General features: G+C 47.6%; 1 protein-coding gene across 1 annotated transcript in view; it reads left to right on the forward strand.

Moving 5' to 3' along the window:
• The window catches only part of CACNA1D (calcium voltage-gated channel subunit alpha1 D), a 378,619-nt gene that overhangs the window by 325,954 nt on the left and 24,993 nt on the right, over positions 1 to 27,672 (forward strand). The window contains 11 exon segments of the mRNA XM_049776224.1: positions 1,601 to 1,684; positions 9,206 to 9,250; positions 9,667 to 9,795; positions 12,664 to 12,729; positions 14,782 to 14,873; positions 16,426 to 16,585; positions 17,855 to 17,982; positions 18,150 to 18,246; positions 20,223 to 20,325; positions 21,767 to 21,868; positions 26,232 to 26,362. Of these exon segments, the coding sequence (XP_049632181.1) occupies positions 1,601 to 1,684; positions 9,206 to 9,250; positions 9,667 to 9,795; positions 12,664 to 12,729; positions 14,782 to 14,873; positions 16,426 to 16,585; positions 17,855 to 17,982; positions 18,150 to 18,246; positions 20,223 to 20,325; positions 21,767 to 21,868; positions 26,232 to 26,362 (1,137 nt within the window).

Consider the following 27,672-nt stretch of genomic DNA (forward strand, 5'->3'; position numbering starts at 1 on the left):
GTGCATAGCCAGGAGCAACCCCTGAACATCACCAGATGTGGCCAAAAAAAAAAAAAAACAAAAACAAAAAAAGAAAAAGAAAAGAAATTATGGTGATCTAGGCTTGAAATCTTCACATTATTTAAAGTGAAATTCAAAACAAAATAAAACAAAATTATCCCAGAACACCACTGCCCCATCTGGCCTGAACTGTGGGCTTCAGTAATCAGCCCAATTATGCTTTCTAGCATGTCACAGGCAGAAGCTCTGTGTGGCTTCTTCTGGGTCTGCATTTGATCTGAGTTCGTGTGATGTGACACTTCAAAGCATCTTCTGTTTTCACTCTTGACTCAGCATTAAGTACCCTGTTAAAAGAAGCACCCTGACCTTCGATTTTTTTTTTATCAAAGTCAATCTTGAGGGGCCAGAGTAATAGCACAGAGGGTGGGGTATCTGCTTTGCACACAGCTGACTCGGATTCAATCCCTAGCATCACATATGGTCTCCAAATCTGCCAGGAGTAATTTCTAATTGCAGAGCCAGGAATAACCCGAGCACCCCTGTGTCTGCACACACACGCTCAAAAATAAGTCAATCTTGAGATTTTGTTTCTGAAAGATATTCTAAGTCTTTTTAAAAAGTAAAATATCTATTGCCGTTGGACAGAGTCATTGACCTCACAACCAGAAGCTTCTGTTGGTAGCCTTCCCCTAACACTCCTCTGCTTAAGGGCTTCTCAGCTGTGTCAGGAAATAACAAATGTCCCCCCTCCCCCCCCTCTCTCTCACACACACACACACACACACACACACACACACACACACACACACACACACACACCATAGGTAATCCCACCTGAGCGTTCTTCTGTCTTTCTCTTCCCCCCTCTCCCTCTCTTTTTCTCTTTCTTTCTTTTAATCTCACAGTCAGGGGCTTCAATTAAGGTCCACCATGGCTCCCTACATGCCCCACCCAACCCTGGCCCATTGACCAGGTTTCACCTTCTCTGCCAGCTCTGTTCCGTGACCCTGTGTCCATTGCTGCTGATGTTTCTATGAATGCGTGTCACATGTTGGTTTGAGCCAAGAGCTCCTGTCCTGGACACACCCTCTGCAATTCTTCTCATGGGGCAAGAGGGGGTCCAGAAAAATCTTGCACTGCTTGGTTCTAGATTCAGAGAGAAGGAATGCCCACCCACAGTACTCTTAAAGGGGGTGCAGAAAAGACAGAGGCGTAGCTAGGGAGAGCTAAGTTCTCAATTCACAGATCTTTTAGGGGGTGCTTTCAGGGACCATTACCCCAGCATTAGATAGGGCTGTTCGTTGTCTCCTGTCCTATGGAGATTATGCTTAATATGGAGCAGTTTGCTTGGTGTGTGCCCGTGTGTGTGTGTGTGTGTGTGTGTGTATGTGTGTGCATCCCCCTTTCATGCATGTACCCCCACCCTTCTGTGTCCCTTTCCACCAGTGGATGGTATGACTGCTCCCTTTGGCTCTCCCCACGCACCCCCACCCGCCATGTCGCCCGGGTGCCGCGGGGCCTCGGCGGTGCCCACTGTGGCCCCGTGTGGCACTTCACCCCTACCTGCTTATCGACATGTGCCCCCGCCTGCTCTGTCCAGGGCTATTTTAGTGACGCCTGGAACACCTTTGATTCCCTCATCGTAATCGGCAGCATAATAGACGTGGCCCTCAGCGAAGCCGACGTGAGTACGCGCCTGCCCAGCTGCCGCTCTTGTCCTCCCTCTGTCTGTCTGTGCACCTGCTGCTTCCCCTGCACTGCCACCGCCACCTGGACAAGTCACAGAGCCCAGAGACACCGCTGGTCCACAGCCAGGGGTGTCCTCAGGAGAGCAGTGGCAGAGAGGCCATTCGTAGGGGAGCCCACCTCCAGGCAGGTCTCCGGGGGTCCAGATCCTATTTTCTGTTCCAAGTGGCTCCTTCAACTGCCGTGTCTCTGCCTTTGTTTCAGGGAGGACAGAGCCGAGTAGCCGGGTGGCGTCATGCCAGAATGTTTCCCTTTCGTTAACACTGTCCTTTTCTTCTTTTTTCCTGTTGTGCTTCTTCTCTGTGGCTTCTGAATGCTTGCCCTCACAGCACTATTTCACTGATGCATGGAACACTTTTGATGCCTTAATTGTTGTTGGTAGCGTCGTTGATATTGCTATAACTGAAGTGAATGTAAGTAGCCAACTTTGTGTCCTACCATGTTAATTGTTTGCTTTAAGAGTCTGACTTAGAGGAGACGAGACGAGGGCCCTGTCCCCCCTTCCCTTTAGAAACTCAGGTACACGGGCTGGAGCAATAGCACAGCGGCGGGGCATTTGCCTTGCACATGGCTGACCCAGGATGGACCCATATTCAATCCCCGGCATCCCATATAGTTCCCCGAGCCTGCTAAGAGCGATTTCTGAGCACAGAGCCAGGAGTAGTCCTGAGCTCTGTCAAGTATGGCCCAAAAACCAAAAATAGAAAATCAGGTACATGCTCCTCTTGAAGAACTTGGTGACATCCCCTTCCAGAGATTGGGGAGATCAAGAGTGCAAGCATCACCCTCTTGGTCCGGAAATGTCATTTGATCAGGAAACATTGTTCAGAGGGATTATTGACTGGGTTCACTCACACGCATAATGTCACTCATGAGCCAGGATACCTTGGCAGGTCACCTGCTTGCCCTGTGCCTTCTTGATTTTTTTTTTCAGCTAAAAATGAAGTTCTTTAACATGTGCTCAGGCCCCCAATGGTTCCATGAAGTCGCAGGACTGGGAAACCTCATAAGGAGACCCTGAGCCTCATGGTGGCTGCTGCTGACAGCTGCTGAGTCCGTGACCAATAACAGGGAACATCCCTGACACAGACAGGAAGCCTGGCATAGACAGGAAGGGGACGACCATGTCCCTGGGTCACTGATCCAGTGCCTCGTTTGGTGGGGGAGTAAGTTTCTAGGCAGCAGAGTCCTTGGGAAGCCCCCTAATTTAGGACATGCTCCATTTAGAGGGGCTAGAGAAGGGGATTCTTGTCTCTCCCTGGATCCTCTAGGAGCTGAACTGGGGGTTCCTGCCTTTCTTATCTGTAACTCCCCACTTTATCAAAGGAATTAGGGGTGGATCCTCCTGTGTGGGCCACTTTGATGGATGAGCAAGCAAGGGGAAAAAGTGAGGTGCAGTATTGGCCTTTTGCGGTGTGTCACTATCCCTGAATCATTCTTCGCCCCTACGCCTGCACACCTGCTATGGAAAGCATCACACACTCCATGCTGAGGCCCTGGCAGTGGATGCAGAGCAGGACAGTGAACCCCTGGTTACCCTAGGCTGGTTCCAGGGTGTGCTGCTCCACCCTAGGAGTTTTGTACTCTCTCTGTGCAGATATGAACCCCATATGCTGCAGGGTCCCCATATCACATGGAGTGAGTGATATTGGCCTTTTCTACCCAGTAGAATTGCTTGGGCTAGACAATAAGAAAAAATGTTTTTTTAATATATCTTTATTTAAATACCATGATTACAAACATGACTGTAGTAGTCATAAAAAGAACACCCCCCTTCATCAGCGCAATAATCCCACCACTTATGCCCCCCCATCTCCCTCCTCCCACACCCCTGCCTGTATTTGAGACGAGCAAAGAATGCTTATTTTTAATTATTTTTTTAACTTTAACATTTTTTTTTAAAGAAAACTTCCAAGAGTTTGGAATCTACAGGGGTATCATCATTATTTAACTTCCATGGAAAAAATAAGTTAAATGGACTCCAACCTTCACTGCATCTGTGAAAGGCAGATTCAAATCCCATAATACCTAAATTCATGCCCAAAGAGAAACTAAAAAAATAGTATAATTTACTAGACCCCAGTATGCTCAGCTCCTGGCCTCCCCTAAGCCCAGACTTTTGTCAATTCTCTTGTATGTGAACTATGCTGTATGTAACATGTGAATTATACCTGCTTATAAAATGACCAGGTGCTGCTAGGAGGAGGCAGGGCCCTTTGAGACTGCCTGCGACTCTCTCCCGAATTTCTGTCAAGACATTGGCCTTCTCAGCCCCATCACTGCAGATGGCACTGGTGTCAATACTATGCCATGTCAATGACAGTTTGTCACTGGCAGGTGTGGCACAGGTCTTCGTAGATCTGAGGTTCTCCGGGCTGGAGTGGAGAATGCAGCTCACCCTGGGGCACTCACTCAATGCTTGGAGGGCTGGGGCAGGCAAGGGTGAAGTCTGGGTTTCTAGATCCTAGGATATAGATAGCCAAGGTGTGTTCACCCAGTGAATCGCCAAGCTTGCTAACACCTCACCCAGTTGCTGGTGGAGAGTGGTACCGCCAACCTTGTCAAGGATACTAGCTTGTCTAGCCCTGTGCAACACCTGTCCCCATGGCTCTGCTTGGCTCATTTCTCCATCCTGCCACAGACACAGAAACCATCGAGCCACCAGCCTCATGCTTTGACACTGGAGTAGCTATGAAGGACAGGATTTCACTAAGCCCAAAGCTGGTTACACTCAGAGGAATTTTACACTGGAGGAACTTTCTGTCCTTGTCATTGTCAATGACTTTTCCTTGGTCAGCCAAAAAGCCCTGTGCCCACCCCAAACAAGTGATCATGCCTGTTTCTGAGCAGCCAGTAGAGCACACTCTGATGTCCATTTCTGTACCAGCCACGGTGCAGAGGGAATGGAAAAAGCCTTTTTCATTTGAGGAGTTTCTGAACCCAAGTTCATTGGGTTCATCCAGAAGTCACAGTCCATGGGTTCATCTTTGAAGCATCACAAGAATGAGAGAGAGATGAGCTGTTCTTCACTCATGCTGATGGAGTCACTAACTTCTGCACCCCCCCCCAGAGCTGAGTTTAAGCAGTGCTTCTCAATTATTTTCTGTCATGCCCCCCCAGGAAGAAGAAAACATTTTTTGCACTCCCCCACCGTGCGACTATAAGTAGTATCTTTATTTAAAAAAAAAAAACTTTAACCTGTAAAACAAAAATATATAAAATAACTTGAGCTGATTTTTTAATCAGAGGTGATGTCTGGATTCATGGCTACAATGAGCACGTTTTGCAACGCATAGCTTTTCGAATAGAAATCTGAAGCAGGACACAGCAACTAACTCTCAGCTCTGTCAACCAGAGACATACAGAGACATAAACACAGGGCTTAGTTTGTTATGACAGTGTTTGCTGAGGTCAAACGCCCCCCCCCCCCAATTACGGAGCCTCGAGCCACCCCTGGGAGGTGTGCTCCACTGTTTGAGAACCACTGGTTTAAGGGGAGTAGGGCACATTACACCCTGGGTGGGGGCGTGGGGGGTGGGAGGAAACTTGTCCCCTGAGCCCCTGGGTCAGCTGAGCATGATACTGTTGGTCCATTGTTGGCTATTTTTCAGCTATGTTTGTCTTTTTATTTTATTTTTTTTTCAATATTTAGCTGTATGCTTTCTCCCTCCAGCTTCTGTGGATCTTTGTTTTCTGTTGCCTAATTGAGTTTCCTGTTGGTTTTATTTTTAGAAAATTGTAGCGGCAAGTATATATAAACATATATACGGTGAAGTCATTGTTAAAGCTAAAACACTTTGAAAAAACTTGTTTTTGTCTTCCTTCACCTCTTTGGTTGTCACTGAGTTCCAAGGATGTGTTGGTTGGTGGTTTGGGTCATCTAAATGGTTTTCTATTCCCTGTGTTATAATCTCCACCCCAGGAGCTGTGCTGGGTCCATCTCAGCCAGATATGCTCAGCTCTGTGATTTTTTGGTTTGCTTGTTTCTTTGTGTTTGTATTTATTTATTTATTTATTTTGTTTTTGTTTTTATTTGAGCCATACTCAGGGCTTCCTCCTGACTCCTTGTTCATGTATTATTCTTGGCACGCTCAAGGGGATAGAGAAGGTGCTGGAGGTTGAACCCGGGCCTGCCAAGGGCAGAGCAAGCACCCTAACTACTGTAGTATGGCTCCAGCCCCATGGCTCTGTGATTTGCCAACGTGATCTCCAAGAAGGAACGATCTGACCCAGAGATGAGAAATGGAGCCTGCCATTCATTTGGTTTTTTTGTAGAAACACTTTGGATGGCCCTTTCCACGGTCCTGCCTGCATGCTCACCAGCCCTCTCCCTCCTGCTGCACCCATGGATTTTTCCATGCTTTCACAGCTCTCCTGGACACTTTCCCAGTTAGTCCTAACATCACCAAGCTGCTGAAGTGTCAGACAATGACTGGAAGGCCCACTTTTATTCTCTCTTCCATGCCTTGTTTGCTTCAGGCATGATGAAATGGCCTAATGTCCTAGTCCCTCTGACCTAGGGAATGGTTGTCGCTGATAGTCTTTTTGCATTATCCTGACTGAGGGGGAAAAAGGGGGAGCATGAAACCAGAAGATGCAACCTGACCTCTTTGGTTGTGCTTGGAAACCTGAGGCTTTCTCCCTTTTGTAGTTATAGAGGTTAGGCTGCAAAACCTCTACCTCAAAAGACTGCTTGATTTTGTGAGAATGGGGCACCTGAGGTCATAGGTACAAGCTCTGAGCTGTCCCTAGAATTCCCTCTATTGAACATGGAACAAACCCCCTCTTCCTAGGGAGCCTTCTCATTCCCATATCCAGCCAGAAATGGAGCAAAGCATCAGCTTTCTTTGTCCCCCCTCCCCCTCAGCTCCTTTTGTTTCCAAGCCTCTCTTGGATGACACCTCCTCTCTGCCCCCATCTGAGTCAACTCCCAAGCCACTCATGCTCAGTGGAAGAACCTATTGGTCTCTCTCTAGTGGCTCCAGATCCAAAAAGGGAGCCGGTATATGCACCCACAGGGAGACATGGCTCAGCTCTCCCCTGGCTCAGAAATTAGCTTCAACAGCAAATTGCCCACAGTGGGCACACGCCAACCATTAAGACTCTCTCGAATGGGCCCCAGGCAAGCAGAGTGTGCTGGAGGACTTCCCCCTAAGAAATGGGAGAAGCACCAGCCTGCCCTTGTCTTCAGCTCTTTGTCCTCGGTAGCCTTCCAATTTATTTGGAAGGTATTTTGACCACCTGCATGTCCCCCCACACTGCCAGCGACAACCTCCCCGGCAGAAGGGCCCTTCTCACGTGTGGCATGAAGGAGTGGGTGTCCCAGCTGCCCCCATCTCCGTGTGCAGTTTGCTAGCCTTCCTGTCCTGCATGTGGTGCTGCGTGCCCCACCCTTCCCCCCCCCCCATCCCCGCTTGGTTTTTTCCAAATAAAAGGATACCCAGGGCTTCAGATTCCTTGCTCAGAATTCATCTCACTCCAAGGTAGCCCTGACCAAGAGTTGCACAAGGCAAAAGCCAGTCTGCAGCTGACTGTCCAACATTGTCCTGGAAAGCATGTCTGACACATTCTAGGGTAGGGAGCTGCAACCCCCCAACATTGTGACCCCCACATCCTTGCCCCAGCCGGAGGCCTCTTCATTCTACTGCAGGACACCCCCCACTCTTATGGATGCCCCCAAACTTTGGCCAATGTTTTGTGGACTCAGAAAGGCTCCCCTCAGCACTGGAGAGCAGATGTTCACACATTCAATGTACACACTCACGTGCTCACATTTGTACACTCCTAATTTGTATCCTTTCCTGTTCATGCTCATTCATTCACACCCACACAATCACACACAATCACACACTCATTCACATTTACTCACGTGACACGCACTGACATGACATGCATTCGCACCCTTATACTCACAGTCATATCTTCCCTCACACATCCACTCACATATTTGTACCATCGCTCATAGGCACACATTCACACATCATGGACACACATTCGCTCACATACACACATTCACACGCTCACGGTCACGCACATTCTCTGACTCACACAGTCACGCATGTTTGGAAGGACACACACCCACTTCCATTCACTCACCCTCGGTGGCTGGCTCTCTGCTCCCAGCTCTTAGCAGTGGTATGCTAAGAGCACTGTGGAAAGGGAATTCTTTGCTTGTTGGTTTTGAGCTCAAATCCTCCTCTATCCTTTTTAATCAATGCTCGTTTGAGCTGCTACAGCAGTGCAGACGATCCCTTTCGACCTTTTGGGGTTCACATTCTAAACATATTACCAGGTAAAGTGTGTGTGTGGGGGGTCCCTTCAAACCCTCCCAGAGCTGCTGATTCTGGATTTACAGTCACATCACTGAAGCAGCAGTGACATGCTCTGCTCAGACTCCTAAATCTCCATGAATTCCTCCTTTGGTCTCAGGAGGCAGCCAGCTGCTAGGGAAATAATTCTTTCCCTTCACCCCCTGCACACCAGGAGGAGAATTTGCAGAGTGGAGCATACCCTCCAGAAAGCAGCAGTTCTGAGGCCCCACCAGCATGGTTGCCTAGTTCCCAGTTGCCCAGAGACCCAGCTGCTGCAGGGGACTTGGGACAGTTGGTCTTCCCTTCTACCCTTTCACTCTGCAGGAGAAGAGGAAAGTTGCCTTTCCTGGCTCTGCCCTCAGCAATTATACAACTCCTGACACGTTTTGTTTGCAAACTCTGCATTGTCTTAAATGAAAATATTTCAATCTCTAAGGGGCCAGCCACAGATGAGTTGAAAGGCCCAGAAAGCCTTGTCCTGGAGCCTTGCTGTATGAGGAGAGGCAGGTGGATGGAGAAGGCCCTAACTTTGTACAACTGGGGCCCAGGGTACAGGAACCCTGCCAAACCTCAGGCTAGGAGGACCTGATGGTATTCTGGGCCAGTTGAAGCTCAGCTGCTTCTACCCCAAAGCAGCACTTGCCCTCTCTGTATCTGAGAATAAATCCAGACTTGAGAACTTGATGAGACATGCAACATGCTGCCATAAGCATGTGGCACAGCACAGAGCGGATTCCCACACATAGAGGGGTCCAACAGTTGCTGCACAGAGTAGGGGGTTCTTACACATAGAGGGGGTCCTACCCAGGAAATAGATCCCAGAGGTCTGTGTGCCACGGTTATCTGCCACTGTTAGATGCCTCCTGATCCTTGGAGACAGCCTTGGCCTGCTACAGAGCAGAACTGTCACTCCACACCTCTGCTGAGCTCTGCAGCCTGACCCTTTACCAGCTGTGTGTCAGCCTGACTCAGGGAGAGAGAGAAAGAGAGAGACAGTGTCAAAGCTAGGGCAACGCTGCCCCGTACTCCAGCTCTGTCCCTCTGTGCCCCTGCCATTAGCCTGGGGAGGCAGCAGGGTGGTGGGTCTCCCTGGAGCCCCTCTCCCTTCCCTGTTCATTAATGCCTTTTCCATCTTTGATTTCTTAAAGCCAACTGAAAGTGAGAATGTCCCTGTCCCAACCGCTACACCTGGGGTAAGATCAGTGACTCACGCCCAGGGGGCTGGGCCTTCTCCTTGGTTTATTTGGCCATGTTGAGTCTCCCGCCTTCGTCCTGTATTCTCCATGACTGTCTTTGCAGAGCCGTGCCTTCGGGGTCTTGCATTCATCATCAGCGTCCAGTCCTCTTGACTAGCCTAGCGTTCTCCTCTTAACACACTAGGCCACACAGACATGCATGTGCTGTGTGAACACAGTTTTCCAAGCCCCGTGTTGTTAGCATGTAACTCTCCCTTTGCATTATCACGCTTCTTAAGGTGAAAAAAAGGCCCTAGAAACGTACTTCCGATTCTTAACCTCTGTCGCCTTTGTTTGCATCTGTTGCTATTTTTCTGAAAGTGTTGCATGTTCTACTTTCCATTGGGTTTGACTTCTCCATGATAACCCTTCAGAACGCTGAAGAAAGCAATAGAATTTCCATCACCTTTTTCCGTCTTTTCCGAGTCATGCGACTGGTGAAGCTTCTCAGCAGGGGGGAAGGCATCCGAACGCTGCTGTGGACTTTCATTAAGTCCTTTCAGGTAAGAGTCATGCCACAGACGCCTTCTGTTTTTGAAGTATCATTGTGTCCTCTTATGGAAGATGCATATTATCCCTGGCAATGTCACAGAAACCCCCTAGATCACTAGAAACTGGGGAATGCTGGGGAGATCTCCAACCCAGTATTCCTCGGAAAATGACTTAGTGGGAAAGAAGGCAGGAATGATCCACTACTAGGATCCCAAGACTGGTAGATAGGATAGGGACTCTCCCAGGATACAATGACAAATGGTGACATCTGAAAGAACGAAGAGCACTGCAGGACTGGTGTCTCCTCCCAGGCTACTGAAGTCTGATCCCTCAGTGGCTATGTTGTACCTCAGGGACCCTCCACCCAATCCCACCAGGGCCACACACACCATCATTTCTAGGTTTATAGAAGGACTAAAAGGATCTGGGGACCTCAGGGAATAAGTCAGATTATTTCTGTCATTTTGGATTCTGCAGATGAATGCAGCCCAGTTCTGGTAAGTTCTTGAACACTACCCGGTTTCTCCAGAATCTTCTGCTACCCCACTCCTCCTGAATCAAGGCAAGCTACAGGAATAGATTCTATGTTAAAAGGTGCTCCCAAGCCAGAGAGATAGTGCAGCAGGGAGGGAGCTAGTCTTGCACTCGGGTTTAATCCCTGGCATCTCATTTGGTTCCCTGAACTTTACCAGTAATGATACCTGAGCGCAGAACCAGAAAAAGCCCTGAGCACTCTCAGATGTGAACACACACACACACACACACACACACACACACACACACACACACACACACACACACATCAAACAAAAGATGCACTTGTACTTGAGAGCAAGTATTTTTCTTTCTTAGCCCAGTACTTTATTTGTTTTTAATATCTTTATTTGAACACCATGGTTGCAAACAGATTTGTAGCTGGGTTTCAGTCATAAAAAGTACACCCCTTCACCAGTGCAACCTTTCCATCACCAACGTCCCCGCCATCTTCCTCCTCCCCCCACCCGCTGCCTATCTTCGAGAGAGACATTCTATTTCTCTCACTCACTACCATTGTCATGATAGTTGTCAGTGTATTTAGTTCTCTAAATGCACTCACCACTCTTTGTGGTAAACTTCATATCCTGGCCGGTCCTTCTAGCCCTCCTCTCTTTTGTATTCAGGTGTTACTACAATAATGTCTTTTATTTTTCTTAAATCCCACAGATGAGTGAGACTATTCTGTGTCTATTTCTCTCCCTTTGACTTGTTTCACTCAGCATAATAGTTTCCATGTGCATCCATGTATAGGAAAATTTCATGATTTCATCTCTCCTGGCGGCTGTATAATACTCCATTGTGTATATGTACCACAGTTTCTTTAGCCACGCATCTGTTAACGGGCATCTGGGTTGTTTCCAGATCCTTCAGCCCAGTACTTTAAATTCATGAGCCATAAATGTTCATCTACTTTACTTTAAAATCATGAGTCATAAATCTTGAATACATGAAACTATCCAAAAATAAAAGGCTCAAATAACACCCACTACCACTCCCGCCTCTTAGGTAACCCATGTTGACCCAGGCTAAGCATTTTTTTTTGCCACTCTGGGTAGAAATTCTTTTTGTTTGTTTGTTTGTTTGTTTGTTTTCACCACACCTGGTGGTGCTCAAGAGCTTATTCTTGGCTATTGCTTGAGGATCCCTTCTGGTGGGTCTCAGGGAACCATAAGTTGTGCCATAGTTCAAAGCCAGATCAGCTGCATACAAAGCAGGCATCCTGCCCACTGCACCATCTTTCTGATCCCATCATTAATAATTTCATAGATAAAGAGCAAAAGGAATAACTTTTGGAGGAAACTTCTAACTGCAGACACAGAGAAGGGAAGGCATAAGGCTGGCTGGGAAATGTTGCAGGAACAGGGCTAGGATTCTTTGAGTGACCAGTGGGTGAGCCTTGGTTGGGGGGAATGAAATCCTTTGGTGTTACAGAAAACATCAATGCTTGCAAATGAGCTGCTGTCAAAACTAAAATAGATTCAGGCGATAATGACATTCATATCACTTTTAAAGAAATGGTTTATCTTTTTCCTTTCAAAAGTCCCATCCCTATAAAGACGCTCATGTCAAAATAGTGAGTCCTAATCCAGAAAGGCTGTATCACACATTTTTTCCACACTTAGTGATCCGAGGGGGGGAAGTGTACTTAGTCAGCTGGGCATACTGGATTGTCCTACTGGGTTGTGTACTGTTTGGATATTGTCAGGCGTCAGTTGTCAGGCGTGTTTCTTGTGCCAGTCAAGAGGAACAAACATAGCTCTTGAGGACCAGGACTCAGGCCAAGTGTTTATATCTGATGTTCCTAAGGGGAACCCGGGCTTGGCAACCAGCCTGTTGGCTACTTTTCCTTCCTAGCCCACTTCCCCCCAATCTCCTCTATCCCCCCTTCTCTCCCCACTTCTTTCAGAAAGTGCGTGGTTTAAGACAGATGTCTTGCTTTCTTCAGCAACGTCCATAAACTGGTTCTTCCCCAATGGCCCATAAATTCCTCTCCTAAGGAAACACTTCAACAGACTTTGGTCTATACCGGCCTCTCCCACCATCCCAAACACACCCACAAAAGAAGGTGGGCATAGAGTTTTGGATGCTTAATGTTTTGGAACAATTTCACTGATGGCAGCACAGATTTCCCCGTGATAAACATAAGCTTTATTTGGAGAGTAAGTTTTAAGTTGACATTGCTTAGAGGGAGTACCTCATTAACCACTGAAGTCCTGCTGCAGGACAGAGAGGTTTAGGGACACTCTCTGTGTCCCTTGAAGCTGAAAAAGAAAATAAAGATCTTACACCTGAGCAGTCCAAGAGCAAGAGGCCAGTCTGAACCCTTTTCTTTTTCCTTGCAGGCACTACCCTACGTCGCCCTCCTCATTGCCATGCTGTTCTTCATCTATGCGGTCATCGGCATGCAAGTAAGCCCCAGTCACCTTTCTCCTAGCCTCCCCTTTCCTCTTGGCTGCAAAGGGGTGCTAAGGAGGCACCATAGCCAGAAAAAGGCAAAGCTGTGGGAAAGCCACACTGTGGCTGAGAAAGGTTTGGAGGGTTGGAGAAAGCTCTGTTTCCAAAGGAAAGAATGGCCCAGGACAGAAGCCAGGGCTAGACACAAGCAGTACAAGAAGCAGGCACCAGCTTCCAGGAACTGGCCTACTTCACACTTCCCACCACCAAAGCTGAATCTCTGGAGCATCAAGCGACTGAACCTCACCTCCCTCCCCACCCCCCACCCCTCCTCAGCCAGTGGTAGCATCAGGAAATGCTATTTGCTGCAAGAAGCTGTTGTCCTAGTTTCTGTGCTGATACTGCTGGGCTGATCATGATACAAAAGTCTGATTATGCTCTGAAAAGATGTGTTTTATCATCACCAGCATTCACGCTTGAAACAAAGCTCCTTGCAGACACAACGGCTGACTAAAACCATGATCTTTCTCAAGTGGGACACCTTTAGGAAGAGCCACGAGGGCAGGAGAAGTAACTCAGAGGAGCAGAACACATGAGACCCTGTGTTAGATCCCTGAACGCCACTAGGGAGGCAAAAAGAAATCAATAATTAAGTAAATAAAAATAATAATAATGAGGCAGGATGATAGCAGGCCCTCTCTGGCTTTGATGTAGGGGCTTAAGTTTATAGGATTCTCCCAGCCCTCCATCAATAACTCAGCTATTGGGTCCCATTAAGAATCAACACGGGATAAAACAGGCTGATAGAGCGTCTAGGAGGAGAGGAGAATAAAAAGCAGCCCTGGCACTGAACCTACCTGACTCTCGGGCATTGCCCCGCAGATCCCCGAGAGTCATATCTAGAGTTGTGAATTGGGGCACTTCATTCCTGAGCTCCTAGAATGCTTCCATCCAGGGTGTACTGTGCTAGAAGCATGGGTTATGAGTTCCTTGTTCTTCTACCAACCATGGGACTATCTTAGAGTACTTTAGTGTGTGGCTATATCCCTTCCTCGGAAGACTACCGGCATTATGCTCCTCAATGGAGTCTAAAAATCTCACAAATAAAGGGTTTTCTCATGCTTCCCAACATTTCAGGCAAAGCACCCCTCTTTTTTGCGACCCACAAACTCTTGCCCCATGCCCTCCACCCTGGTTCAGTTTTGCCAGGCACTCTCCTTGCTGACCATTGCCTCAGTCATCACTGCATCTTTATCTCACTCCCTTTGCTAATCGGTCCCTGCCTAGGGACCCTCCAGTGTCCTTGTCACACGTCAGACTCCGCCATTTTTCTTCCAGTATTATGCCTAAATGGCCCTGCTCTGGAAGTCTTACCTGCCTATGAGACTACTCTGCCCTGCTCACTCCTCTGGCTCTTACATCCTTATTTTCCTCAGGCACGATTCTGGTTTTGGTAACCTTGTTGTCCCTTCTGTAAGGAGAGCTTGGCTAGGTGACAATGGCCTGACACTGCCTTCCTATAGTTACCACCAGACCAGCACATCTTGAATATAAAAAAACTGAAAAGAAGGCACAAAAGCTAAGCACATGATATGTGTTCAGGAGACCCAGGTTAGATCCCTAGCACCCCATTGGCCCCTAATTCTTCTAGGATTGACCCATAAGCATCACCCACTAGGCAGAGCTCCAAAATCAAAACACAGGAGAAAGAGCCAGGTGCAGAGAGAATACCCTAAGGGTGTGTGACTAGAATTTGATTCCAGATTCCAGAATTTTTTTTGGGGGGGTTGGGGGCCACACCTGGCAGTGCTCAGGGGTTACTCCTGGCTATCTGCTCAGAAATAGCTCTTGGCAGGCACGGGGGGACCGTATGGGATGCCGGGATTCGAACCAACCACTTTAGGTCCTGGGTCAGCTTCTTGCAAAGCAAACACTGCTGTGCTATCTCTCCGGCCCCATGATTCCAGAATCTGATTCCAGATTCCCACTTGCAGTTTGGTAGGGGCTTTAGATCTTGTGCTAACTTAACACATATTCCTTGTTTCCCTGTTAACCTCTCCACCTAGATGTTTGGGAAAGTTGCCATGAGAGACAACAACCAGATTAACAGGAACAACAATTTCCAGACGTTTCCCCAGGCGGTGCTGCTGCTGTTCAGGTGACTTGACTGCAAGTGGCAGGGCTGGTCATCACGCTAGGCTTTCTTTCATGCGGCCTGGACACCTAAACAGAGGCCCCATTACTGAAAGTCTCTGCAGGATTGTTGAAACTGCTGTGGCCATTCAGGTTGTGGGAAGCGCAAGCTCCTCAGTTTGGGAGTTAACCAGTTCCCTAAGGCCACTGACAGAGCAATACGAGGTGTAACTGTGCTCAGACCTGGGAACACAGATTTCAACAGTTAGCGGGAACATCTGCATGACCAGTGGTGATTGTCATTGTGAGAGTGCAGGGTCTCTCGTGGAGCTTTTTAAGCTTGTTTTGTTGTTGTTGTTGTTGTTGTTTTATTGTTTTTTTGTTTGTTTTTTTTTGGGGGGGAGGGCTACACCTGATGACACTCAGGGGTTACTACTGCAATGCACTCAGAAATCACTTCTGGCTTGGGGGACCATATGGGATGCCGGGGGATTGAACCGTGGTCCTTCCTAGGTTAGTCGTGTGCAAGGCAAACAAACTTGCGCCACTGCTCTGGCCCCTTTATTGTTGTTTTTATGTCACGCTTAACAATGCAATGTGCAGGGGTTACTGCTGGCTCTGCACTCAGGAATTACTGCTGGGCTCTGGGGATTAGGAGTACTGGGGCCAACCCTGGGCCAAGCACATGCAAAGCAAGCTTCCTATCTCCTGTATTATGACTCTAAATCCTCATGGAACTATTTTTTTTTGAAAAAGAAGTACTCTTATTTTTATTATGGATACATATTCTTTTTATCTTGATTTAGACATCTTGATTACAAGTGTGATTGTGATTAGGTTTCAGTCATGTAAAGAACACCCTCCCCCACTTCACCAGTGCAACATTCCCACCACCAATGTCCCTAATCTCATGGAACCATTTTTAACTTCAGTTCATTGACTTTGTAAACAAAGTACCCAAAAGTAAGAGCAAATCATTTGTAAGTTCAATAGTGTCCAGCTCTCTGCTCTCCACAAAATGGAACAGGGTTGAATTAAATTATTAGATCTTTCTAAAAATAATTAATTACTAAAATTAACTTAAAAATGTTAGATGTAACTAAAAATTGTAGAATAGGGAATAGACTTTTTCTTAAAGTAAATGTCAATATTGATAAAAAAAATTATATGGTTGGATGAAATGATTGTTATCAATACAGGGAATTATTATAGAATCTTCACTAATTATCAGACTGCTTAGAAGTAGGAATTTTAGGTTTTTCAGAATGGCTTTTATCCAAATTATTTAGGGGAAAGGCAAAGTTTTTAATTTAGTTAAAAAATAATAATAAGGGGCCAGAGCGATGGCTCAGCGGTAGGGTGTTTGCCTTGCACACGCTGACCCAGGACAGATCTGGGTTTGATCCCCGGCATCCCATGTGGTCCCCCAAGCCAGGAACAATTTCTGAGTGCATAGCCAGGAGTAACCCCCGAGCGTCATGAGTGTGCCCCCCCAAAAAAAGTGTCTTCAAGATTTAAGCCCCAAATCCCTCGATCCTGTTCTGACACCTTTTCTTTTTTTTGCTTGATCTGGAAAGGTGTGCCACGGGGGAGGCCTGGCAAGAAATCATGCTGGCCTGCCTCCCGGGGAAGCTGTGTGACCCTGAGTCCGACTACAACCCAGGGGAGGAGTATACGTGTGGCAGTAACTTCGCTATAGTCTATTTTATCAGTTTCTACATGCTGTGTGCATTTCTGGTGAGTGAGGGCAAATGCCACTTTCCTTGTTGAACCACTATGGGTTACATCTGGGCTTCCATACTGGTCCGTTTCTCCATCAAAGCCCAGTAGGTCTTTTAGATTATTAACCCACTGGGCTTCCTATCACAGCAGGAGGCATTTGCAACCACTGCCTCGGTTGTGAAAAGAGCTTTGACACTCTCCTATGGGCTCAGGACAACTTTAGGGGATTGCTGGTGCCACTAGAAAAAGTTCAAGGTCAACACACATAGCAATTACTTAAGGGGTGAATTGTAAAATCACCCCCACATGCCATATTTCCAGCTCCAGGTGAACTGAGTCTGAATCAGAGTTGTACATGAAATAATCCAAACCAGATTGAGGGTGAAACACATATAGTCTGGCCGTCTTCTGCCTACTGTCTCCACCAAGTTGCCTGCCAAAACTGTTTTTATTGAGTACAGGAACCACCCCCAGGTGGGGCAGTAAGGACATAGTAAGGGCAAATAGCTCAGGCTACTCCGAGCCTGTCCCACCCTGGTTGACATATAAGACAGTCTTTGTTTTGGGTGAAACCAAGTTGTAAACAGATACAAAGAAACCTGGGATGATCTTTGTTTTGGGTAAAATAAGGTATAACATAAGAGTGAGTTTTTTTTTTTCTTCTTTTTTTGGTTTTTGGGTCACACCCGGCAATGCTCAGGGGTTACTTGTAGCTCTATGCTCAGAAATCGCCTGTGGCAGGCACAGGGGACCATATGGGATGCCGGGATTTGAACCACAGTCCTTCTGCATGAAAGGCAAATGCCTTACCTCCATGCTATCTCTCCGGTCCCAACAGTGAGTTATTTAGTGGCAATAAAATTATAAAGGTGTGATGTATTTCAAGAGTCCAGGTAACATTTCCCTTGCCTTTTTGCCATTGCCAAGCAAGAAATATGCCTTTTTCTGGTCTCCAGTAGGGACCTATCTACAGCTTTTATCTTGGAAAAAAGATTCAGGGGGCCGGAGAGATAGCATGGTGGTAAGGCATTTGCCTTTCATGCAGAAGGTCATCGGTTCGAATCCCAGCGTCCCATATGGTCCCCGTGCCTGCCAGGAGCAATTTCTGAGCTTGGAGCCAGGAGTACCCCTGAGCACTGCCGGGTATGACCAAAAACCACACACACACACATACACACACACACACACACAAAAAAAAGATTCAGATCTTTAATGAGCCTTGTCCAAGGGTCTAACCCAGCTATCCTGCTGCAGCTAAAGCTGTTCTTCCCATTTGCTTTTCAGATCATCAACCTGTTTGTGGCTGTCATCATGGACAATTTTGACTACCTAACCCGGGACTGGTCTATTCTGGGACCTCACCATTTAGATGAATTCAAAAGAATATGGTCTGAATATGACCCTGAGGCAAAGTAGGTTGCAAAGAAAACACACACATACACACACTGGTTGTGTGGGCTGTTGTGTGTGTTGTTTCTGGAATGGTGGCTTACTGTGTTTGTGGAAGGTGGGAGGAATTGCAAACGCTGGCCTTGGCCTACAGTGCTGCACTAACCCTCCCGCTGGGCTCTTTCTTTAGGGGACGGATCAAGCACCTGGATGTGGTTACTCTGCTCCGCCGCATCCAGCCTCCCCTCGGCTTTGGGAAATTATGCCCGCACAGAGTAGCCTGTAAGGTAAGTGCCCCCATTTTCCTGTCTCATAGTCTGTCTTGCAAGGGCTTCCCAAGTCTATGTGTCACCCGTGCTAGCCTGTCAGGTCCTGGGTACAGGGATGAGAAAGAGGAAGCAGTTCCTCCCCTTGAGCCAGCATCTATGTGTAGTTCTTAGCATCACCCGAGTAGCAGCTAGAGGAGAGGAAGGGGTTTAGGAAAGTTGTTACTGGGTAGATGGAGGGGATAGGTCCTTTGACCTCAGGTCCATGATAGCTGTCCAAGCAGGAAGGGCACTGCAGAGAGTGAACCCAGTACTTGGAAGAAGCAACATGGACACCTGATTTGCAACTGGGACATCACTGGTGTAGGTAGAACATGGGAGAGAATGGCAGAAGGACACGGACACACACTGAGTAAAACTTGAGGGCCTGAGTCCCAAGGAAGGTTGGCAGACTAGTGTGGGGACAGGAAGAAGCTACTAGTTTAGAAAGGTGACTGTAGAAGTAGATTGCAGATAGGGAATTCTTCCAGGAGAGCTATTAGTCTCAAGTGCAAAGGTCAGAGTAAGGCAGTGGGGGTAGGACGAGACACAGAGATAGCTGTTTGACATGTGTGGGTGCTGGCCCAGCTCTACCCAGAAGCCAAGATAACTGGGTAGTACCTAATGGGTTTGGACTGTCAAAGTAATCTTTGGAGCCACATTCACTACTTCCTGCCATAAAGGTCCAGAAAACACCATGGGCAAGTCCTGGTTTGTATCCTTGCTTCACCATCAGGACTCTAGGTATTGCTTCACAGAATAAGGCACAAAAATCAGCCTACTTTTCTTGTTTCTCCGATGTCTACCTCCTTTCTCTTTCTCAAGAGCATGCACTGTCCTCCTGTGTGTAATCTCAACATATATCACTTACAGGATCTATAGTGCTGATGAAAATACTCAACATGGAAAGCAAATGAATGCCCCATGGTTTTATAAACAGGGATGATCAATTTTTGTATTAATTATTGATTATAAAGTTTTCTCTGGGTACATCCTGACAGCCAAAGGTAAAGAAATTTGAGACACGGAGCCCAAAAGATAGTACAGAGGTTAAGGTACATGCCTTGCACATAGCTAACCCAGGTTCAATTCCCAGTAATGCATATGTTCCCTCAAAAACTGCCATGATTGATCTCTGAGCACTGAGCTAGGAGTAAGCCCTGAGTATTTCAGGGTGTGGTCCAGAAACCAGAAAAAAAAAAAAAAGAAAAAGAAATTTGAAGATAGGTATACAATTTCTGTTACCAATTAGTTATGCACGTACCAGGTTCAGATCTCGGGCTGATGCGGTATCTGTGTCCCCTTGGTACTCTCTTGTACATGTTCCTTTGGTAGTGGCAACTAAGGCCCTGGGAAGAAGTACCTCAAATCCCCTCAAACTCTCAGTACTGGCATTAGAGAAGATCTGAAATACAGGAAATAGGAATACTGCTTTCAAAGACCTGCTACTTTAAGAAACCACATCAACTGGCACAAATCAACTCCTTCTGGTCACACCAGGCAGGGTCCTCAAAAGATGTGTTCTGTGGGTCTGTGGGAGATCTAGGAATGAGTCTGACTGGTTGAAGGCACAGTCCAACGTTCTAGGTTTGCCTCTTTGTACCAACATCATCTACCTCCCATAACAGCCTGAACAATGTGCCCGCCATGCCTTCCCCCGGGAAGACCTGCCCTCTAAGAATTGGCGGGAAGGGCTGGATCAGTGTGGAGCCTGCAGTGATGAGCCACACCCAGCAAGATGCACCCTCCAACATCTCCTTTTGTGACTAAACCTTTGATTTGCAGAATCTGTGAGCTGCCCCCAGGTGGCAAGTGCACCCTAATGGCACACCCTACCGAATTAGGGGTGAACTAGGAGAGAGAGAGAGAGAGAGAGAGGAGGGAGGAGCAGAATGAAGCTGAAGAGGGTCACATTAGGCCTTCACAATGGACTGAGAAACACTGCTTTGTGTTCACAGAGACTAGTCGCCATGAACATGCCTCTCAACAGCGATGGGACCGTCATGTTCAACGCAACTCTCTTCGCACTGGTGCGAACGGCTCTCAAAATCAAGACAGAAGGTGAGTGTCCTGACATACAGGGCAGGTGGGGGGAAAGGGAGGAGATGCAGCATCTTCCTTTGCCTGCTTCTTCGGTGGTCTTTTCTTACATAAGGGATATCCTGAGGTTGTCGTTGCCATCAGCTCTGTGGTGACCCAGCTGGCCACTCCTGACTCCCCCATTCCTCATTTCACGCTCGAAAGTAAACGCAGGTAGTCAGTGGAATTGACCGTAGGTGTGAGTTCATTTGGTTGGTTAGTGGTCATGGGGATCAACCCTGGATACTGTACTCCCACGTGGAAGGCACAGACACAGCCTGAACCACCTCCCTAAGTTAGGCCTCCTTGAGTAGGTGCCTCAGCATCTACTCATAGAAAGAAACACCCTTGGGTGGTCTTGTGACTCTCCAAGCACCCACATCTGAGAGAGCGGAGCTGTTTTTCTGGTGGCCATGGCTAAGACAGCAGGCCCTGGGGCCTGGCCATGGGACTGGCTCCTGACAATGCTAGAGGAGGGATATACAGCATAATGGAGCAGGTAGAGGGATTAGCCAGAGTTGAAGAAGTAGAAACTGAATTGGGAGCTGACTCTTGGAGGTACTTTGTCAAGGCAAAGGGAGAGAAAGGGAAGGGAAGTTGTCCTGTCTTCCATGAACTCAGTTCCCAAGAAAGGCGAGTTTCCTCAAGCATCTCCATTCTCTCCATAGTGTACATCTCTGTATCTTTTCACACTTCCTCAGACAGTGTCATTAAAGCCAGCTTCAAACACCAGCATGTCAGTTTAAATGACAGACATTAATCCAAAGTCAACAACAGTAGAATCAAGAGACTCAAACTACAACAAGCTAAACACAAAAGGGACCTGCTACACTAGCAGTCCAGGGGGCTTAGGGTGGAAGATGGGATGCATGCTGGGAACAGTGGTGAGGGAGGTCAAAAACTGGTGGTGGGAATGGCCCTAATTCACTGTCACTATGTACCTTTAATATAACTATGAAAGACTTATAATTCACATTGGTCTCAATAAAAATTATAAAATAAAAGACAGATATTGGGCTAGGTGACAGACAGGAAGATGCTAGAGCAAGAGAGAGCAGAAAGTGTATGTACTTGGCTGACACTTGGGCTTCAAGGATGGAGAGAGAGCACAGAAAAGCCTGGAAAGAAGACTCGGTCTCAGAGGCTGAAAGAAGAAAGATAGGAGATCCTGAGTGGGGGAATGCTGTGACTTCCAGAACCTTCAGTTCCAGAATGAAGTAAGGATGTGGCCACTACATCATAGTTGCCCTTTGGCAGGGTTGAGTCTGGCTTGACTGGAAAGAATCGTAAGGTACAACAGTTATGTCCCAAGGTTGTACTGGAATCCAGACAAGGCTGTGATGGCAGCACCTATGGGGAGAACATGTAGGGGAGAGGGGCAAAGGTGTAAGGCCTGGCTTCCCCTCTTGCTTTTGGAATTCAGGAAACTTGGAACAGGCAAATGAAGAACTCCGTGCAGTGATCAAGAAGATCTGGAAGAAAACCAGCATGAAGCTACTTGACCAAGTTGTCCCTCCAGCTGGTGGTCAGTGTAATCTTTTTCCTAAGTTATTTTCAGCCCACACAGGGGTTTGGATGGTACAGTGTCTGACAGTGTTTCGAGGCACTCCCTATGTCTGCTGGCGAGTTAACTGCTTCGGTCCCTAGTTGCAACACATGAGGAGACCATGCCAGACGTAGGAGAGGCTTTGTCCAACACCCAGAAAACTGGGCCCTGCTTGTGTGGTGGGTTGAGGGAAATGAAATCAGAGAAGAGCTGGCTGTGAGAAGCAAAGCCTGTCCAAAAGGAAACATTTTGGGGCCGGAGGAATAGCACATTGGTAGGGCATTTGCCTTGCAAGCCGACAGTGGTTCGAATCCCGGCATCCCAAATGGTCCCCCGGGTCTGCCAGGATCGATTTCTGAGCACAGAGCCAGGAGTAACCCCTGAGCATCACCGGGTGTGGCCCCAAACAAAACAAAACCAAACAAAACAAAAAAGGAAACATTTCACCCCAGTTTCCTTTTGCCCTTGCCATTGCCAACTTCTCACAGGAAACATCTAGCTTTCTGAAAAGTGATAGTTTTGAAATGTTGTTATCTAGACCCAATTTATTATCGTAAGAAACCCCCCAACTGTCCCTTTAATGAGGACTGAGAACTGAGAAAGAACTAACAAGGCATGCTTATTTCCCTTTGTTGTTCATCATGAAGTAACTGACTAAACTCTCAGATTGATATGTGTGTCTATATATATATATGACATATATATATGTAATGAATAGACTGTTTTTCCATTTTGTTTAACTAGAATGAACTTAGAAGCTGAGGTGGTTGTTTTCTGTTTTATTTTTGAGTTTTAAAGGTGCAGGATGGGTTTACCTTGCCCCAATGCCAGCATGCTGGCCCTCCCAGGCTCTAGATACGTCTAGTGGCCCTAGATATGTCTGTCACCAATAGAACTCCAGTGTGACTGTCCCTGCAGCTCTTCACACTAGTCTCACTCTGGTCTAGAAGCCAGCTCATGACCTGGCACAGGACAGCGACTATGGCCCTTCCCTCTGGCTCCTGAGAGTCAGAAAAAGAGAGAGAGAGAGAAGTCTGTGGAAATGATGCAAGAAGTAGAATGAGCTTTTGGTACTTAAGAGAGCCACCTGGCAATGCCATGATCACCAGCTCTGCCCTGGGAGAGATAGCCCTTCAAGAAATGAGAAGGGAAGGGCTGGAGTAATAGCACAATGGATAGGGCATTTGTCTTGCATATGGCCAACCCGAGTTCAGTGCCCAGCATCCCATGTATGGGCATCCAGTATGGTTCCTTGAGCTTACCAGGAATAACCCCTGAGCACTGCTGGGTGTAGCCCCCAAACAAACAAAAATAAATGAGAAGGGAAAACAAAACCAACAAACAAAAGTAGAGCCCCCTGTCCTGCAAAAACAAGCAAACAAACATATAACCCCTCCCCACCCCACCCTCCACACAAAACAACTCCCACCTGGAGGATCCTAGCTCTGCCGAGGACAGATTCTGCACCTTTAAAACCAATCTTTGATTTTTGTTCCTTTCCTTTTAGCTGCCCAACCCAGTGCTCGCATGGCTTAGATAAACTGCTTTTTTGAAATTGTTGTAACAATGTGCTTGAGCTTTTTCTGCAGCCTCCATTCCTCTCAACCCTTAGTCTTTCAGAATATTCTGAAGCAATTCTGTTTTAGGGTGGTGGCATGGAATCAGAGTTATCTCTTGCCAACTGTATTCCCCTACAATGTTTCTCAAAATACAAAGATGCATGCTTCAGAATAGTGGGCCATGCCTGTCTACGGAAACCTTCCCCAGGCTAGTTCCTGCCTTTACCCCATTGGCCAAAGAATCCCCCTTCCTGAGAAGTCAGCCACAATAGTCCAGGGGCCATGTCTGGGAGAGTCACACCTTATCTGACTCAGGACAGCGACTATAGCCCTTCACACACACACACACACACACACACACACACACACACACACACACACACACACACACACAGCCCAGAATTCAGCTTTCCACATAAAGTTTTCCTTTGAAACATAAATCCAATGTTAGCTCTGCTAGAATGCTAACTTATAGCCGACGTGGGATGGATTCCCAGCATCCCGTATGGTTCCCCTGCCTGCCAGGAGTGATTTCTGAACGCAGAGCCAGGAGTAATCCCTGAGCGCTGCAGGGTGTTCCCTCACCACCACCAATAAAAATTGAGTAAGAAAAAATAAGATGAGACTAAGGCTTAAGTCTGGGAATTCCAGCCCGTGTGATTAGAGTTTCAGGGCTTTTGGCCACCCCAACAGTTTTACCCCACCATAGGTGTAGATCTGTTTCATTTCCCCTCTCTGTCCTGCACACATTTTCACTTCCACTCTTAAAAGACCCCCTCACTTCCCAGTGGCCTTCCTTGTCATTGGACCCTTGCTCCTTGACCTGGGTCTTTTTCCTGAAGAGCCCAGAGCTGACCTTATTTCGTCCTCTTCAGTTCCGAGTCCAGATGGTCTCAGGGTACATGCATCCTCTCCCAGAATTTTTCAATTGCACCATAATAATGACTCTGCTCTGAAAATCTCTTCCAGGACTCAGTCATCATAACATTTTCCCTGGAGAGGAGATGGCACTTCTAAATTCTGCCTGCAGGGACCTGGCTGGGCCTGCCTCTGCTCAGTACTCAGCCCTGGGGACCTGCCCCCCCTTACTTCCAAGACCCCCATGGTGTTCCTCCAAAGCCCAGAACTATCCAGGCAAAGGAGGAATAAGGGTTAAGTAGACCCGTGCATGCTGGAAGAATCCAGTGTAGAAGACAAGTCAAAGGCTGTCTGTAGTGCTGTAGTCAGGAAGCCCACCCCTCTACCTTCCTTCAACACTTGGCCCTTTTCAGGATGAAGTTCCAGACTGACATGAGGCCCCAGGGTTTCCCCCTACATACATGCTGCCAATCTCAGGTTCATGTTAGGAATCCTGACACCCCTCCAAAACACCCCAGGTTGGGAAGAATTTCCGGAGGCCAGACAGTCCTAAGACGTCTGCTCTTATCATTCTTCTGCGCATCCTTTCTTTGACCAGGGGTTTGGCAGCACAATTCTGGTAGCCCAGAGAGTTCTAGAACACCGGTGCCTCCAACAGGGACACTCAGTATACACTAGTGACCACATGGGCATCTTATATCCCAAACTCTTCTACTCAAAGACTCATTACAATGTCAGGATTGTAAACAGAGATGACTGCTGGCTCCCCAATCCTCCTACCTTTCCAAACACTTGGGGTCCACCAGGTGCCTCCTGAATTCCTTAAAGCTCCCCAGAAAGATGTTCCAGAAGACACCACAGCCCAGAGAGCTTGAGCCCCTAGCACCAGATCCCATGTAATGCTTACACGGATGAGCTAGGTAAAAGTTGGGTTGCACCAAAGGTTGGGGGCCCACAGCTAGTCTTCTCTGCAGCCTCTGTGAATCAGGGTCCATGCCTAGTCCCAACAGAGCCTACCATATACTTGGGCTACTAACGTGTTTGACACTTGCCACCTAGAAGGACTTAGCACAAAGGAATCTGCTGGTGTGCATCCCAGCTAGAACAGAGCTTGTAGGGACACCAACACACCTTTCCCCTGCCCAGGTGGTTTAACGGGACATGGCCAGGTCGCTATTCTGCCTCATGCATCACCTCGAAAATGCTCCACAGAATCCCCACTGCCACAGGTGGCTGCTGTTTGGGAACAAAACAGAAATGTCAGCTCAGCTGGCGATTCTTGGAGCTGACGCTTTGCAGTGCGTGGTTTGCTCTGTACGAGCAAACCAAGAAAAGGCCTCTGGCGCCTACTGGCAGAGGAAAAGGGGGGGTCACACAAAAATCTGGACTCGCAGTCACTTTTCTGAGCATTCCTTTTCTTCTGCACCTGTCCCCTCTTTCTGAGGTCTCCATCTTTATCCCCAAGCATTGGGGTGTGGATGCTTAATTACTTGCAATGTTACTGGTGATTATCCATGCAAATCCCTATGCTATGGGGTGAAAATAGGACCCAGGAAGCCTTTTTCCCCCCCTGTGGTTGTTTTGTAAATTTTATTTTATGTCAGTAACCAAGACACCACTTCATAGTGTTACTAATATACCGCCTTTATTTTTTTTTTTAAATAAACCATGACAAATACCTTATTTTCTGCAGTTCTGAAGATCAGTTCTTTGAATCGAACTGACTCCTGATTTGGAGCCCTCAACTGCTTTGCCAGATGTTGCTTTTTGCTAGCTCTAGTCCAGCAGTGTGTGTGCCCAGAGCTCCGTCCCTCGGCACCGCGCTGCCCCCCCCCATGACCCCCCAGCCAGCCAAAAGTGAGTGTGAGAGACTCCTGGTCCAAACGTGCTGATTTGGGAGAGCTCTGTCTGGTCTCTCCGTTTAGATGATGAGGTAACCGTGGGGAAGTTCTATGCCACTTTCCTGATACAGGACTACTTTAGGAAATTCAAGAAACGGAAAGAACAAGGACTGGTGGGAAAGTACCCAGCGAAGAACACCACGATTGCCCTACAGGTGAATTGGCATTTTGTTCTGTTTTTCCCTTCCCACTAACCTTTTCATCAGCTTATCTGAAACACTAGAGAGCGGACTATGACTCAGGAGTTTGTTTATACTCAGCTACTGCACACACACCCCCAAATGTGGACTAGCTTTTTCCGAGCCTCCAGGTAAGTGCCTCCCTCTCATTGATGTACCCCGGGATAAGACACTCCCTCGGCTCTGTGTGAGGAAGAATATCCGGTCAGTGGCAGAGATCCTGCCTGCTTCCCTTTGGCGGAAGGGGCACCAGCCTGTGCTGCCTTAGTGCCTGGACCCTTCAAGTGACCCCCCCCCAATGTCAGTGACCCCCTCCAGCGTCCTCCCCAGCTCAGGGTCCTCGCAGCTGTTGCCCCGCTCCCCAAAACAGCTTTCCATCTGAACGCAAGTCCTTTGTTTTGTTTCTGTTCGTTTCTTACCCCACTGCTTGTTGGTTTGGTCCATTTCAGTAACATCCATCATTTCCTGGTGTGTGATGTTCGTGTGAGTCTGTCCCCGTGGCAATGTGTGTGTCCGTGTGTTGTCTCACCAGGGCTGTGGTCGGAGCTGTGCAAGTGCCGTGCACTCCCACCCAGGCTGCCTTGGGCCCCCTGAATCCTTGCAGTAGCCTGAGGATCCCACTCTTCTGTGCAGGGATTCTAGAGTCCTCAGTACATCCAAAATCCCTACATATGGAATCAGATGGGGAAAGGTGGCAGCTGCTAAGGCCCACTCATGGGTCAGGAAGAGGAATTTGTAGATGCTGGTGGCAAAGGAGCAGAGTGGGTAGGAAATGGAAGAAGTTGCTAAAAAACAGGGGGAAGGGGCTACTGAGTGGGCAGCCTGTCACCAAGCTCTGCCCAGAGCAGTAGGAAACCCCACTAGCTGGAGTACTTTTAAAGTCCATCCTGAATATGATTCAGATAGTTTTTATGTATTGACTCTTAACATTACTCATAGGGTCCTGTTTCTATCACATGCCTTAGATTGGGACTTCTAAGCCTAATTGGTGTAGATATTTCCCTGGAGGAAAAAAAAAAAAAAACAAACCACAGCATCTTCTTGTGTTCCAAGTACCAATAACTACCAAAGTGTAAGCTTGTTTGTGATCTTGCTGAGCGAGAACATGGATGTGATTGGCAGTGGATGAGCGAGTGAATGAGCATATTCAAATGGCAGGTCAGCGTACACTCTGTGGAAGTTCATGACGATGCATGAGGGAAAGGAAGGAAGCTGAACATAAACATCTCTGATCTTTCCTTTCTCGTTCCAAACTCCTAAAAGATTAGCTCAGTGGTTATAGACCC

Source organism: Suncus etruscus, chromosome 7 (genome assembly GCF_024139225.1).
Source record: "Suncus etruscus isolate mSunEtr1 chromosome 7, mSunEtr1.pri.cur, whole genome shotgun sequence".
Lineage (NCBI taxonomy): Eukaryota > Metazoa > Chordata > Mammalia > Eulipotyphla > Soricidae > Suncus > Suncus etruscus.